Source organism: Periophthalmus magnuspinnatus, chromosome 22 (genome assembly GCF_009829125.3).
Source record: "Periophthalmus magnuspinnatus isolate fPerMag1 chromosome 22, fPerMag1.2.pri, whole genome shotgun sequence".
In the NCBI taxonomy this organism is placed as follows: domain Eukaryota; kingdom Metazoa; phylum Chordata; class Actinopteri; order Gobiiformes; family Gobiidae; genus Periophthalmus; species Periophthalmus magnuspinnatus.
The window spans coordinates 23,358,343-23,374,699 of record NC_047147.1 but is presented as its reverse complement, the minus strand read 5'-3'; the positions used below and the strand labels follow the sequence as shown (position 1 = coordinate 23,374,699).

Below are 16,357 nucleotides of genomic sequence, written 5' to 3'. Positions count from 1 at the left end.
GATCATGGCCAACTCTGAGCTCAAAGTCCGGCAGTCCAACCTGTTTGGTGAGGAGCAGCAGAAGTTCCCCCCACACCCCAAACACTTTGACTCATACCCCAAGGTCTGAGGGAGGGCATCTGAGGCACTCTAACACACAGGGAGGGCATCTGAAGCACTCTGACACACAGGGAGAGCATCTGACTCTTCCTCCAGATCCTGTGTGCCATACATCCTGCTGAGTCCAGTCTCTGGTCTAGTCCTGGTCCTGATCCGGGTCTGAGTCTGACTGGGCGGAGCTAGTGGGAGGTGAAGTTGACAGTGGACGGGGGTGTGGCCATTGCTGTGACGGACAGGAGCATCCGTCGTCTAAACCAGGACTGAACCAGGACTGGACCACAACTGAATCAGGACTCAACAAGGACTGAACCAAGACTGAACTAGGACTGGACCAGGACTAAACCAGGACTAAACCAGGACTAAACCAGGACTGAACCAGGACTGAACCTGGGGACAGTACCCTGAGGTCCTGGGCTAGTCTGGGTTTAGACCAGACTCTGGACCAAATAGTACAAATAAGGACAAGCTCATGAATGCTGCAATAAGATGATGATTTTGAGTTTGTATCAGTCTGAACACAGAGAGAGACTGGAATAAACAGTAGCAGGTGCAGATCACAGCCTCACAGAAATGTTTATTCTGTACAACACCGGTCAAAACGTGACATATTTTCTAAATAAATGGGACAAGAGGGACCCTACCTGCACCTGGTTTAGTCCTGGCTTAGAGCTACCCTATCTGGACCTGGTTTAGACAGAGGACAGGACTAGACCAGTATCAGCATATAAATCCGTTGAAGTGATTTACTGTATATTATTCTATATATAGTGGCTACTTAATAATTAAATAATTTCTTTATCTTAAGGTGTTCTGTTAATTAAACAAATAGCCAGAATTCTATGGAGCCAAAAGAGGCCATAATATTCTAACTCTGAGCATAAAATTAAATCAAACTTATTAAACACGTTTATTATTTTTTTTATGAAACGACATGTGCCCAGCTGGCGGCGCTGTCCTGTTGGGACTCACCGGAAGTGAGTGTTTGTTTTTAGCAACAAGTGTAGTTTTTAAGGTCTCACATTTGGGAATTTTTACATTTTTAAAAACCGTTTCTTCATAAATAAATGCCTGAGTCGTGACCGCTTTGGAGAGCAGTCTTTATTAAACCCGTGCGTGTGGTTTCTGTGTGTTTTTCACTTTAACAACTTGAGTCCTCAGAGCGGGAAGTTTGAACAGTTAGCCTCAGTTAGCCGCGATGCTAACTGTCACTAAAATATAAAACTTCAAAGTTTTGAAAAAGGGAATGTTGTCTTCAAACCCGGGGCGAGGCCAGCCGCTGTCCGCCTCACTCTGCTCGGACCCTGGGGACGTGCTAATCCGATCCACCAGAGCCAATCTCCGTGTTCAGAGACACGAGGCAGTGCCGCTCCAGAACACCGACCCCTCTGCGGCCCCGAGGCCGGGCAGAGCACCTCCTCTGCCGGGTAAGCTGACACACACGCCCCGCTGCTGTTCAAGTGCTAGGAGGCACCTGGTCTAAAGGGAAGAGAAACGGGTCAGATTACAGAGTTAGTTGAGATGGAAATGGATTTGTTAGACGATCTAAGTATTAGTATAGTGTTTTTCGTCTGATCCACACCACGTCCACCTCACTGGCCTTATTGTAGACCTGTATGCACAGAGGGGCTAAGCAGAGTGCACACTGTGAACTCCACGCGCATTCACATCTGAGAGACTGAAATCTGAACTTTACATTCATTCAAGAATCACATGCACTTCAGAACATGTTTGTACCGGTTTAAACAACAGGGTTAGCAGCTGTTACACAAAATAAGACCCCATGGAGACACAGGGTGGGCATCTGACACACAGGGGCATTTCAGAACAGGTTTGTAGAGGTCTATACTATAGCTATTTTTTTTTCTATAAAAAGACAGGATTATTTTTATTTATGAGAGGACATTCTATCTCAAAGTAATCCTGACCATTACCTCTGTCCACATACCTCCGCCTACAGTCTATGGAAGGGGACTGCAGCCTTTGGTCTGGTAAACAATTCATTTATCTGAGACTATGTTTCTGGAATAAATCTCTATAAATCAGGCTAAAGTGAAGGTGTGTGGACTAAAAACCCAGAGGAGCATTTCTGGATCGCCATCTGATAACATCATCAGCTGTGCAGGGGGACACACATTAAATGTGCAGAATTACTGAAATATGTGTAAATGAAACAAAACACAAGTCCAGAGATGTTTCTGAGAAGGACACGACATTAGAACAGGATTAAAACCCCACTTCGGGACATTCCCTTACATTAGAACAGGGTTAAAGCCCCACTGTGGGACATTACCTCACATTAGAACAGGGTTACAGAAGAGAGGAGCTTTATGAATGTCTCTTGTTAGTGTCAGATCTGATCTCCAATGTTTCTTTTGTTTTGTTTTTATGCAGCTGATGATGAACTGCAGACGATCCAATTGCCTGCTGGAAGCCGAGGGGCGGGGCTAGAGGCGCTCAGACAAAGGTGAGGCTGGTGGACAGGTGATGTGAAGACTTGTAAAGGTTTACACTAAAATACTGAGCACAACTAAATAAAGGTGTCATCCTGTGTCAGGTGTCAGAGCGCCCCCCAAAGGAAACAGGTCAGAGTCACGCTGCTGGATGCACCACGGCAGAGCGCTGAAGAACAGGACCACAGCCTCCACAGTGTATCAGGCCTGGAATCACCCTCCAACAATCCCCCAGGAGTAAACCAGGTGAGCTCAAAGCGCTCTGTATGTTCATTCTTGTCAAACAGGGATAATATTCAAAATCCATATTTTAGCTTTCTACCATGTTATAACATTGTTCCCTCTCCCGGGCCCTATTCAAACCACCTTACGGTTAACAGTATGAGCCTGTACAAGGCTCCGCCCACAAACCTATGTCACCGATGCTTCCACATGACAATTCTCCATAAATATACAAAAACATGGTAAAACATGATACAAAACTGTGGTGTATAATTCTCTGACATGTCTGAGTTCTGTTTCAGTTGGACATGAAGAAAGTTACAGAGCTCACAGAGTCAGTCCAGAAACTACTGCAGCAATACAGGTACTGAACCAGGACTGAACCAGGACTGAACCAGGGCTGAACCAGGGCTGAACCAGGGCTGAACCAGGACTGAACCAGGACTGAACCAGGGCTGAACCAGGGCTGAACCAGGGCTGAACCAGGACTAAACCAGGACTAAACCAGGACTCAGCCAGGACTCAGCCAGGACTCAGCCAGGACTCAGCCAGGACTCAGCCAGGACTCAGCCAGGACTCAGCCAGGACTCAGCCAGGACTAAGCCAGGACTAAGCCAGGACTAAGCCAGTTATAAGTTTGTAAGTTTGTTCCAGGGGCCAGAGTGTGAGGGAGGAGGCTCTTCACGGAATGGAGACTGTACAGCAGCAGCAGCTCTTTCTGCAGGTAATGATCAAGACTGTCTAAACCACATTACGGAACTTTTAACTGTTTTCTGTGTGTCCTGGGTCTGTTTTTTTTAGAACCAGTTATTGGACTCCGCTCTGAAGATAGCCCTGAGAACTCAGGCTCTGCCCACAGCACACCTGAGCTCAGGTAACACCTGTCAATCAACTCTATATGCTCCTCTACTCCTCGAGCTCTGCTCCTCTGGCTCTGCTCCTCTAACTCTGCTCCTCTGACTCTGCTCCTCTGCCCCTGCTCCTCTGCCCCTCTGGCTCCTGTTCCCACAGAGCCCAGAGCCGCTGAGATGTTACCTGCCACTGTGGCTCCTTCTTGCTGCTGTGAGCGAGCTACAGAGAGGTCAGCACCCTACCTGGACTATAAAATGACTAGATCCAGACAAGAAATGGACTTGAACCGGACTAGACCCAGACTAGAAATGGACTAGAAAAGGACTAGACCCGGACTTGAAATGGACTACAAATGGACTACAAATGGACAACATTTTCAGTTTTATGTTTTATGTGCAGTTTGCCTGCAGAGTCGGCCTCATTGACAGCCAATCAGGTCCTGCGGGAGGTGGGACTTCTGAGGAGTGAGATGAAGGCGCTTTTAACGGTCAGAAACGGCCTTGACAATCTATAATCTCTAATCATCTATTCTACGACACTCGTGGGTCATTGTTTTATTTAGGACATTTGAAATCACAGTATTGAGCTAAAACTATTTTGTTAAAAAAACATAACTGCAAACAATGAGTATCTAGTTTTGATACTAGTTTTAGTGTCGTAAAAGCCAAAGTTAAATCTGTGAACTGGACAAAAAGTTGTAGGAGTGAAGACGTTTCACTGCTCATCCAAGCCACTTCTTCAGTTCTGTTCGCATTGCTGGTGGACACTGCCTTATATCTTATCTGAAGGGTGGAGCTAACTAAACTGAAACTGGAAAGAAACTACAAAACTACAGTTTCAGCCTTAATAGGCCTACTGAGTAGCTCTATTGTTCTTTTTGTTTCCTTTGTTTGCTTTGGGTCTGAGGATGGAGTTATATATGGTGGAAAGGTCACCCAAAGGACAAAAACTCGAGCCATAAACAAAGTAATCTGGTCTTCTCCATTTAGTGTAATGAAGAGTGCAGTGCGTTACATTGGAGAAACTAAACAGCCGCTTCATAAGAGAATGTGCCAACACCGTCGCGAGAGCTCCTCTGGACCCCAGCCAGCCGTACATTTCCATCTCAAAGCCACTAACCACTCCTTTGAAGATAGTGAGGTACAGATCTTGGCCAGAGAAAAGAAATAGTTTGAGAGGGGAGTTAAAGTAGCATTTTTTGTTAGGAAAGACAATCATTCCTTGAACAGGAATGGGGGCCTTAGACATCATCTTTCCCCCATATATAACTCCATCCTCAAACCCAAAGCAAAACAAAGGAAATAGGCCAATAGGCCCATTAAGGCTGAAAGTGTAAACAAAGCTGTTTACAGTTTCAGTGCAGTTATCTCCTCCCTTCAGATAGATATAAGACAGTGTCCACCAGCAATCTGACCAGAAGTGAAGAAATGGCTTGGATGAGCAGCGAAATGTCTTCACTCCTACAACGATTTGTCCAGTTGACAGAATTAACTTTGGCTTTTACTACTGATCAGACCTGGACGACTGAGGGATTACACAGACATAGTTTTAGCATCTGATTTTTTATTTTTTTGCCAGCCCTAATTCCGCTCTTAAACCTTTGTCATGTGATTTGTCTTCAGCAGCGAGAAGAACCAAAAAAATCCCCTGAAACTGAACCAAGGCCATCTCCTTCCAAAGAAAACCGACCCAGAACCCAAAAGAATCAATCCCCCAGAATCCTCCATCGGCCCGGTCTGAGCGCGCTCAGTAGATGTCACCCCACGAGGAACCAGGCGAAAACTACAACTCAATCCCAGCCAAAAAGTGTGAAAGAATCTCAAATTCAGGCCACAATATCAGAGCCACAGAGAAGCAATGTAGAGAACCATGAGGGCTACATCCAGTATTTAGAAGAGCGGATCCGATCTCATCAGGAACATCTGAGGAACCAAAACAACCAAACCAGAACTCGAGAGGAGGAGGAGGAGGAGGAGAGGGATGAGGCTCAGCCACATCACTCACAAAACAGGACCAAAAGACACCAAGAATCACAAAAGAGCCAAGTGGAGCAGCGCAACAGAGGGACTCAGACCAACACTCAAAATGGCCGACAGCACAGACAGAATGGTGGCTCCTCGAAACAGGGCCTGAGCAGCCCGGACTGTGGTCGGGTTTTAGGGGGACTGCAGGGTCTAGAGGTATGTGGGGCGGAACCGCAGAGTCTAGGGGGATCTGGGGCGGGACTACAGAGGGTCTTGGGTCCGCAGAGTTCTATTTCAGTTCTGCACGAGGCCAGGCTGGTCCTGAAGAATGTCCAGAGGCAGAGGAAAGTTCTGGAGGAGAATCTGGAGTCTCAGTTCAGAGCCAGAACCGGAGATCTACTGCACTGTCACCTCAACGCCCTTGCACAGAACAGGTACCCCCCCCCTCCCCACAGAACAGGTACCCTCACACAATAGGTACTCCCACACAGAACAGGTACTCTCCCAGAATAGGTATTCCCACACAGAACAGGTACTCCTCACAGAACAGGTACTCCTCACAGAACAGGTACTCCTCACAGAACAGGTACTCCTCACAGAACAGGTACTCCTCACAGAACAGGTACTCCTCACAGAACAGGTACTTCTGGTTTAGTCCCAGTTTAGTTTCGCTTTAGACCCAGTTCAGACCCACTTTAGTAAATTTGTACTTTTTCTATTTTTCAGAGACTGTTCTGATGAGATCCGCATCAAGAAAACTGTGGACTCTTTGATCAGTACCTTGTCCCAAGAGATCCAGGTGAGAAGGACAGAGGGAGGAGAGAGGGAACACAGGGAGGAGAGATTGAGGACAGAGGGAGCACAGAGGGATAACTCTTAATGGGTGTTTTTTCACACCTATTGGCATCCTCTGTTCTCTTTGTTTTGCTTTGGGTCTATGGATGGAGTTATATATGGGGAAAAGAGCATGTCTAAGCCCCCCATTTCTGTTCAATGAAGGATTGTTGCTTCTTTAACTCCCCTCTCAAACCTACAAACACTTTAAGACAGAACCTGAACATATATATATATATATATATATATATATATATATATATATATATATATATATATATATATATATATATATATGCACACAGTTTATGCTAGTAGGTTAGCAATGTCCATTTATATATGTAGTCTATGCAACAGGTTATGTCCAGAGATATGTGCCAGATATGAGTGAGAGCGCGAGAACTCGGCAGTTTCACATTCATTTGAGTTTCATGAGGTTCTTTAGCTCAGAGCTCTGTGTCCTGGCTTTGACCAAAAGGATCTTGGTCCTGGTCTTGATCCTGGTCTTGCTTCTGTTTCAGGTTGAGGTCCAAAAGTCTTCAGTCAAACCGGACTCTGCTAGAACCAAGGTCTTAGCCAATAGAAACACAGCAAACAGAAGAAAGCCCGCCTCCTTAGGCAGAGTGAGGCCACAGAGCACGCTCAGAACAACCCCTACAAAACCCACCAGAACCAGCACCAAACCGGTTAGAATCTGACTTTGGTCATTGTTTAGACCCGGGATAGTGATATGTTTTTTCTCTGTGTTCATCCTCATTTAGTTTTAGATTAGACTTTGTGATTAACCAGTTTAAGTCCTGTTTATCCCCTGGTTTAGGCACTGGTTTAGCCCCTGGTTTAGCCCCAGTTTCAGTCCCGGTATAGTCCTGGTTTAAATCCTGGTTCGGTTCTACTCTACTCTACAGTTCTACTTTGTGTTTTCTTTCCCAGCCCTCAGACCTGTCCGCAGACCCGGAGCTGTACTTGCGCCGTCTTTACGGTAAAGCAGCTTACGAGAGGCAGAGGCGGAGTCTGAAGCGGAGCCCCTATCTGCGCCTGAACTCACCCGTCTCCCCTAGCTCTGCCCCCTGGTACAACAGGCCGCGCCCCCGAATTGTGGAGAGCGTCAGAGGTGAAGTTTTAAAATGAAACCCAACAACAAATCAACCAATCAGGAACTAACTACTGTCTGTGTGTCAGGAGTAAAGCTCAAGTCCTGCAAGACTCAGACCAGTCCTGAGCCTGGTTTAGACCCTGGTCTTGGTCTTGGTCTTGGTCTCGGTCTTGGTCCTGGTCCTGGTCCGGTTCAGTCTGGGTCCAGTTTCCCACTCACAGCCATCCCTCTGAGTCAGTACGAATGTGTCAAACTCAAATCCAAATGTTTTTTGTTTCTAATGTTGTGACCTCACGATGATTGATAGGAAGACCCAGGATAGACTCCTCCCATAGAGCCCCCGGGGGAAGTGACGTCCCTGTCCAGAGCCTGCCCTCTGCTGGAAGTGACATTACGCATCAAAGTGTCGAAACCTCAGGAGACGCAGTGAGAGAGGATGAGCAAGAGGCAGAGGTGGACACTGGAGTTACCATGTTAAACATACAAATGCCTAAACCAGGTCTAAACCCATGTCTGTATCTCAGGCCTCAGAAGCTGCAGTGCCTCTGGTGGTGAACATCCTCCAGTCCGCCCCTGTCCAAGAGGAGCAGGAAGAGGTGGAGTTTCCCGGGACACACTTCTTGTCTGTGGCGGACATGGAACAGGTAAACTCACATGGATCCCAGTGACTTCTGCTTTTTGTTCATGTCATAGACTTTGTGAGTGTGACGTCACCCACAAGGTTCAGCTCCAAATGAGCTCACCGAGCTTCCATATTTGGAATTCCAATTGTGAGTATCATAGCAACCAAAGAGCCAATCAAGAGCAAGGCTGTTGAAGGTAATGACCCTTCTGTTCGCAATTAAATCTGTTGCTAACATTAGCGGGAACAACCTCAGGGAAGAAGCGCCTGATTGGACAAAAAAAACTCAGGATCATGTGGGTTAGTACCAACATTTTAAGACCAAAATGACATGTCTGACAACAGCAGTTACAGAGAGAAATGGAGCCGAAGTGCGCCCATGCTTGCTTCCAGTTTGGCACACCACGGCTAGCAGGTGTTGTGGAAAAATTACAATTCTCAATGAAAAGTGATCCATTTGCGAAGCTTGGTGAGTTTTGAAATACAGAAAAATTCTTTTTATTCTTTGTTACATCAGATACAGACAGGACAGGGCCCACTGATCACAGTCTCCATCCCCGTCTAAATCCCCTGAGATCAAATGCTTTTAAAGATACAACATGAATATACTTAAATTTCCATCACACGGGTTAGCTATGTCTGGAGATATACACAGTCTGTGGTTCATGTGCTCTGTTCTGGTCCCAGGCTCCTGATGCTTCTGAGGAGGTTCTGCAGCTGGAGGGAGGGCCTGGTCCAGACCCGGTGCAGTACCAGGGTCCACTGTTCCCTCCACAGCCCCCTCCCTCCGCTCTGGCCTCTGCCCAGGGACAGAGCCTCGATCTGGGCCTGAGCATCCACCGAGAGGCCCTGGAGGAGCGGCTGGTGCAGTGGTAATAGAACTCAGTCCTGTCACTCACACTTTTAGTTTAATTTGATTTATTTTCACTTGTTAAAAATAAAGAATAAGATATTTTATACAATAGAATGTGCGGGATGGTCACCAAAATCTCTTGGAACAGCGCTCCATATAAATGTATAAGGCTGTAATAAAACAGTGCAACATTCACATATGCAGCTTATGAGAGATAAAATACATCAGTACACATCTGGTTTAACAGGAAATGGCTCATGGAATAGTACAGTTATACAGAAGCAAACATTTTAAAGTGTATATAAGTTTTATAAGTGTGTTAGGGTTAGGCCGGTTGTCTGTGTCGGGATTAGGGTGGTCTTCTGTGTGTTCTGTGTTGAGGTTAGGGTGGTGTTCTGAGTTGGGGTTAGGGTAGTGTTCTGCGAGTTCTGTGTCAGAGTTAGGGTAGTGTTCTGTGTTGGGGTTAGGGTGGTGTGCTGAGTTGGGGTTAGGGTAGTGTTCTGCGTGTTCTGTGTCGGGGTTAGGGTGGTGTTCTGTGTCAGAGGGATAGTGTTATGTTTTTAAATTACATGTGTGTCGTGTTCAGGGTGGAGCAGCAGCTCATGTCAAGGTTCATCTGTGAGATGTCCCGTCCTCCTCCCACTGACCCTACCCGCACATGTTACGACTACCAATCAGAGCCAGAGGAGAGGCCTGAGCCCGCCCACAGACTGTCTCCCATCCAATCAGAGCACAACATTGCGTCTGACCTCAGTGAGTTCTGGTTCATTTTAGTCCTGGTATTAATCCTGGTTCAATCCTGGTTCCATTCCATTTTACTCCCTAGTGTAGTCCCGGGTTTAGTCCCGGGTTTAGTCCCGGGTTTAGTCCCGGGTTTAGTCCCGGGTTTAGTCCCGGGTTTAGTCCCGGGTTTAGTCCCGGGTTTAGTCCCTGCTTTAGTCCCGGGTTTAGTCCCGGGTTTAGTCCTGTTTTATTCCTGGGTTTAGTCTGGGTTTATTCCTGGTTTAGTCCCTGGTTTAGTCCCTGGTTTAGTCCCTGGTTTAGTCCCTGGTTTAGTCCCTGGTTTAGTCCCTGGTTTAGTCCGGCTGTATTCCTTCTTTAGTCCTATTTTGTTCCTGGGTTTACTCTGGGTTTAATCGTGGTTTAGTCATGGTTTAGACCTGGTTTACTCCTGGTTTAGTTCTAGTTTAGTCCTGATTTAGTCCTGGTTTAATCCTTGTATAGTCCTGGTATTGTCCTGGTTTGGTCCTGGTATAGTCCTGGTTTAATCCCCCTTGTTTTGACCCTCAGATCATGGAGACTCTAGTCTACAGCTTCAGGTGGAGTCTGGACTAAACCTGGACTCCGACCAGGTTCGGGGGTTGGTCTTGGAGGTCTTGACTGAGATTGTGGCTCTGTTCCTGGGGTCCAGAGAGTCCCAGGAACCAGAGACTGGGTCCAGAACCAAGCCAGGATCTGAACTGGGAGGAGAACTAGAAGAAACTGAGCCGAACCGAGTTGAGACTCCGGAGGTGAGGGAAAACAAAATGTCTGCCCTCGTCGGTGCAGAAAATGGAGGCTCAGAGGATTCAGCCCAGTGTTGAACTGTGGCAGTGTCATACCCCAAATCTGTGTCAATCGTTATCTTGACTTTATTTTCATGATTTGACTCCAGAAACAGTAAGGTAAATAGAGTTTGATAACTTGGAGCACTCTCTGTATTACCACATAACATCACAAGGTGGAGTGTTTACTGTTTGAGAGAAGAACTCAGCCTAAATATGCAGGGTTTGTGTGTTAAAGATGTGTGAATGAAACAAAACACAACTACAGGTTGTGTTACAGGCTAATGTTGTTTCCTCGTCTACTCGAGACTAGCAGAACATGGCCTTTTAAACAGTGTTTTGTTTTTTTTGTTCTGTTATGTTCCAGCAGGTGGCGACTCCTGAGCCCACACCGGTCCACACTCCACCCCCTGCTCTTCAGACTCCACCCCTCTCTCCTGTAGCCACGCCCACACCCACACCGCCGCTACTCTCTGATTGGCCCAATGCAAATGAGAACCTGCCCCCTGAGCCTGTTGCCACACCTCCTCTCACCCCTTCGGTCACATGTCCCAATGCTGAGTCGCCATTGGCCGAGAGACAGGAAGAATCAGAGTGAGTCTCGGAGTCAGGCATGTTTAGTCCTCAGTCTGGAGTTTACTCACCCTTCCCATATCTAACCACCCCCCCTCTCTCTTCCTCTCTCTTTGCAGTAAGCCTAGGATCCCCACTCCCCCTGTCTTCGCCCCTCCCCCTGACTCCACCCCTGCTCCTGTGTCCTCCCCTCCTCCCCCTGAGCCTCCCACTCCTCCAAACGCCTCCTCCTCTCCCTCCTCCTCCCCTTCATCCCCCTCCTTCTCCTCCCCAGGGGCCACTCACTCCGCCCCACGACACATCTCAGAGGGAGAGTTGTTGCTAAGCCTGCGCCACCTGCAGGCGATACACGGTACTGGATGTTTCTGCTATTTGAGCTTTAGTCACAAGTTTAAACCAGAATGTTCTATCCTCACAAACACACCTTGAGTCTGTCTCCCTCTACAGGGCGCTAAACACTCTGTTCCACCTGGTGATGTCATCAGGTGGTGATCCATAATTTCTCCTCAGTGTTTTTAAAGTTTACTCAGTAGCTCAGTAGTGTCTTATATATTTATAAGTGTATGTTCTAAACTGTGTATTTTCAGATTTTGAATCTAACATGTTTTTGTGTGTGTGATTCCAGAGGACGGCTGCAGCTTCTCCAGCTCTCTGCACGAGCTCCAGGAGATGGTGAGTCTCTCATCAGACAAGTGCGGACAGAGCCTCTGCTCTTGTCACAGGTTTGCTCCTCCTGTAGCAGGTGAAGCAGAGTGGTGCTCAACTAACTCTCTCCTTCTCCTTTATAACTTCTTTTTAGGACCCTGACCCCCCGAGTGAGGGGCAGATTCACAGCAGCAGCATTTTACTGAGCTTCATCACAAAGATGCAACAAAGAGAGCCCCGCCCACAGCCTGAGGTAAACCCCGCCCACAGCCTGAGATAAGCCCAGCCCACAGTCCGAGGTAAGCTCCGGCCACAGCCCAAGATAAGTCTCGCCCACAGTCCAAGGTAAGGCCCACCCACAGCCAGAGGTAAGCCCCGCCCGCAGCCCGAGGTAAGCCTCGCCCGCAGCCCGGGGTAAGCCCCGCCCGCAACCCGAGGTAAGCCCCACCCGCAACCCGAGGTAAGCCCCGCAGCCAGAGGTAAGCCCGAGGTAAGCCCCGCCCTGCCCACAGCCTGTGATAAGAGTTTGCGTGTTCTGTCTGTGTGCAGTGTGCCTGTTGTCCTTGTGTCTGTGTGGAGTTTGTGTGTTCTCCCTGTGTCTGTGTGTGGAGTTTGCATGCTGTTTCTGTGTCTGGGTGGGTTTAGTCTTGACCAAGACTAGCTCTAGGTCTGGAGAGGAGTCCCAGCACTGTAGAGGGGTCCCACTGGCATTGAGATATGGCAATAGAGCTTAACCTTAACATTAGAAGACACTGTAGATGATGTAATGTAAAGAGGCAAATGTAAACCTGATGCCTGACCTTTGACCTGCAGGGCTCGGGCTTCTTAGAGGAAGAAGAGGAAGTGAGTGCCGGTGAAATCCAAGATGAGTTGATCAAAGATGTGACCAATCAGGAGAGGTCTCCGGGTCAGGCCAGTCCAATCACAGGTGAGAACATAGACTGTGCAAAATTCTGGTGTTGTGTAAAGATGTTTATGTAGTCTCCTCCGACACCAGCATGGTGTCACTTTTAATCTAAAGCTGTTAGAGGCCCATATGACTCTACTCTCTGATCTCTGTTCTAATGTTTCCTCATCACAAACATACTTGGAGGTGTGTTTTGTTTCATTCACAGATGTTTAGCACACAAACCCTGCATATTTAGGCTCAGTTTTTCTCTCAACTGCTCCACTGTGTTTTTAAACTCCATACACCTTCACTAAAATCATTTGGATGATTTTAGCTCTAGAATTGCCAATCTCTACTGAACTAAATGAAAAAGGAGCTGTTAACTTGAAAATTATCACTTTGTGATGTCACAAGGTGGAACAGAGCATTTTGAGCTTTAGAGATGTAGACAAACTAATAATAAAGAGTTACTGAAACGTGTGAATGAAACAAAACACAACTCCAGGTATGTTTATGAGGAGGGAACAGCATTATAACATGGAGCTCACAAGAGTCAGGTTTACGTTATATAGGACCTTTAAATAATCCCATGCCTGTTTGTGTTCAGGGGATGTCCTCGAGTGGACCAATCAGAGTGCTCTGTCTGAGGGGGTGCTGACCTCTGACCTCCTGGACTCTCACCTGCTGCAGGTGACTGTGATAATGTGACCCTGTCATTATAACCTTATACACAGGACACTGTGTAATGAATCCATGGTTTCTATTGGACAGTGGTCAGTTTGGGTGTTTTTGATGCAAAGATCCACAGCCAGTCAGAAGTCAGGAAAAGGCTGTGGAGCAGAGCAGATAGAAGAAGGAAAACATTATTATTTTGTTGGTTTTACAGAGCAAATTTGCTCAGTTTTTGTACATCCCAAAATCACAGCAGCAGTCATCTTCAGAGTGTCACTAAAGTAGATTTAAACAACAGAAAAGTAAACCATGAACCTCACTGGTCACACCTGCCCCTCTGTGTTTCTGATTCAGTGATTCAGGTCAGATGTTGTGTGATGCCTTTGTCCAAATCAAATAATATCATTCATATTTGGGGGGTTTTTTGTGGGGGGTTTTTTGTCCAAATCTTAGACCACACTCAAAGTGTATCTCTGTTTTCTTCAGACTTCGGCTCCAGTCTGTACCCCCAAACCGAACGCTGATCTGGAGCTAGACCAGGGCCAGGACGCCCCTAAGAACCAGGACCCTCCTAAGAACCAGGAGACCCTGAAGACCCTGGACCAGAACCAGAATCAGAGCCAGGACCAAACCAAAGACCAGACGAAAGACCAAAGCCGGGACCCAGAGACTCTTCAGAGGAGCAGTGAGAACACCTCCCTCCTGTATACAGCAGGGGGCACTGAGCGCACATGAATCTGACACATGGAGATTAAACCAGGACCAGATCCAAAATCAGAACTAAATCGAGACTAGGACTAGGACAGGACCAGGACAGGACCAGGACAGGACCAGGACAAGACCAGGACAAGACCAGGACAAGACCAGGACAAGACCAGGACAAGACCAGGACAAGACCAGGACAAGACCAGGACAAGACCAGGACAAGACCAGGACAAGACCAGGACAAGACCAGGACAAGACCAGGACTAGACCAGGACTAGACCAGGACTAGACCAGGACTAGACCAGGACTAGACCAGGACCACATAACCTAAACTTACACAGATATATCAGTCTGAGTTTAACCCTTTTTGTGAAATGTTCAGACTCAGGGACAGTCGCTTCTGCTTCTCCTTAACCTAAACAAAACCCGTTTCCTAACTTGAACAAATGACCCTGTTCCTAAACTTCCTCACTTCAATTGACCAGTTACTTCAGAGTGTCCCTCCTGACCTTAGGCTTGAGCATTAACCCGCAGTGAGGGTCAGATATGGGTCAGACCTGAGTCAGACCTGCAGACTCTTCCTGGAGGAGAACGGGGAGTTTCTGTGACAACCGTATCTAAGCTTCACCAGGGTGTTTCCACGGAGACAGCGTGGGAGGGTTACCATGGAGACAGACCAAGAGATGAGACATACCAGAACTGATCCAGGGACTGAAGCGGGATTAAAGCATGTCTAAAGCAGGACTAAAGTAGGACTAAAACAGAACTGTACTAGGAACTGAAGCAGGACTGAAGCGGGACTGATGCAGGACTAAACTAAGGACTGAAGCAGGACTAAAGCAGGACTAGTCCCTGCTTCAGTTTTTGGTTTAGACCTGGTTTAGTCTTGGTTTGGACCTGGTTTAGTCCTGGTTTAGTCCTGGTTTAGTCCTGGTTTAGTCCTGGTTTAGACCTGGTTTAGACTTGGTTTAGACCTGTTTTAGTCCTGGCTTAGTTCTGGTTTAGACCTGGTTTAGCCCTGGTTTGGACCTGGTTTATATCTAGTTTAGACCTGGTTTAGACTTGGTTTAATCCTGCTTTAGATCTGCTTTTGTCCTGATTTAGTCCTGATTTAGTCCTGGTTTAGTCCTGGTCCTCTCTGTCAGTTTAAATAAACAAAAGTCATATAATATTTTCACAAACCTTTCATAAAGTGGAGCCATTTTGAACATCCGCATTTATTTTCCCAGGTCAAGAAAGGGAAGGAGGTGTCTGGGGAGCAGGAGGTGCTGGAGGCGGTGTCTGGGAAGAGGGTGGTCCTGGTGTATTGACGGTAGATGTGTTTGTGCCTTCACCAGATGAGGGCGCTGTAGCGTCCGACTCCTCCAGTGATGTTTTCTGAACCTGAACATTTTATTTTCATTTTAATTTAAACTGATCTGAGAGAGATTTATGTTTAATAAAGACTTTACACAAAAGTTTATCTGCATCTGCGTGTTATTAAGATTTGTCCCACAGTGAACCAGGACTGAACCGGGGACTGAACCAGGACTGAAGCAGGACTGTAGCATAACTAAAGCAGGGACAAAGCAGGACTAAAGCAGGACTGAAGAGGGATTAAAGCAGGACTAAATTAGGACTAAACCAGGGGGTAAAGCAGTGCTAAAACAGGACTAATTTGGGACTAATCTGGGACTAAAGCAGTGCCTGTAGAATATGTGATTTCATCTGTGTTAAAGATGATTGTCCTGTAGAATATGATGAAGTCTAAACCACAGCGATGCAAACGATGTATTTTAAAAATTTCCGTGGTTTATAAAGTTTCAGATTTTAAATAAAAGTATAGGGTTTGTAGTCATTAGTTCCACAGAGCTGATTTGCCCTGCGCTTCAAACTTTCTGGAAAGTCAATGAATGAATGAGAATTTGTATTCGAAACCGGGGAACGTCTCTGGAGCAGGGCGGAGTGGCGCATGCGCGTGGGGGGTGCGGTTTGGGGAGCACCGGAGGGGCGGTCCCTCCCGCAGCTTCAGTCCGAAGCGAGAGGCGCATGAGACGGACGCAGGAGCGCAGAGAGCCGGGGGTAATGCGGACCTGAACCTGAGCCGCGCCGGACTCAAACGGGACTAACGTGTGACCAAACCTGCACCGAACCTGGACTTAACCTGGACCAAACCCGGACTGAACCTGTATTTACCTGAGTCTGGATGAGCGCGCACCAGAGCCGTGACTTTTTGCAGAATCTGAAGCGGTGGGTTTCGAAACATGAACGGGACCAGAGGTAATGATTCTAAGGCGCAGTTTGATCTGTGTTTTCAGGATTAAACATTTGGCATCATCTAGACTTTATTAAATGTACAGC

The 16,357-nt window shown here is 47.1% G+C and overlaps 1 protein-coding gene across 1 annotated transcript; it reads left to right on the top strand.

Annotated features, from left to right (window-relative positions):
* Window positions 1-1,176: 1,176 nt before the first annotated feature.
* On the top strand, window positions 1,177-15,398 carry kiaa0586 (KIAA0586 ortholog). The gene is made up of 26 exons (XM_055230937.1): window positions 1,177-1,523; window positions 2,491-2,563; window positions 2,654-2,795; window positions 3,074-3,135; window positions 3,426-3,495; window positions 3,573-3,645; window positions 3,783-3,852; window positions 4,023-4,110; window positions 5,246-6,021; window positions 6,314-6,386; window positions 6,943-7,107; window positions 7,352-7,532; window positions 7,601-7,747; window positions 7,822-7,967; window positions 8,039-8,158; window positions 8,824-9,008; window positions 9,576-9,742; window positions 10,280-10,500; window positions 10,904-11,127; window positions 11,226-11,458; window positions 11,732-11,778; window positions 11,906-12,004; window positions 12,565-12,679; window positions 13,248-13,330; window positions 13,799-13,997; window positions 15,247-15,398. The coding sequence occupies exons 1-26, from the start codon at window positions 1,343-1,345 to the stop codon at window positions 15,396-15,398; spliced, it is 4,092 nt and encodes a 1,363-aa protein (XP_055086912.1). The 5' UTR covers window positions 1,177-1,342.
* The last annotated feature ends 959 nt before the right edge of the window (window positions 15,399-16,357 follow it).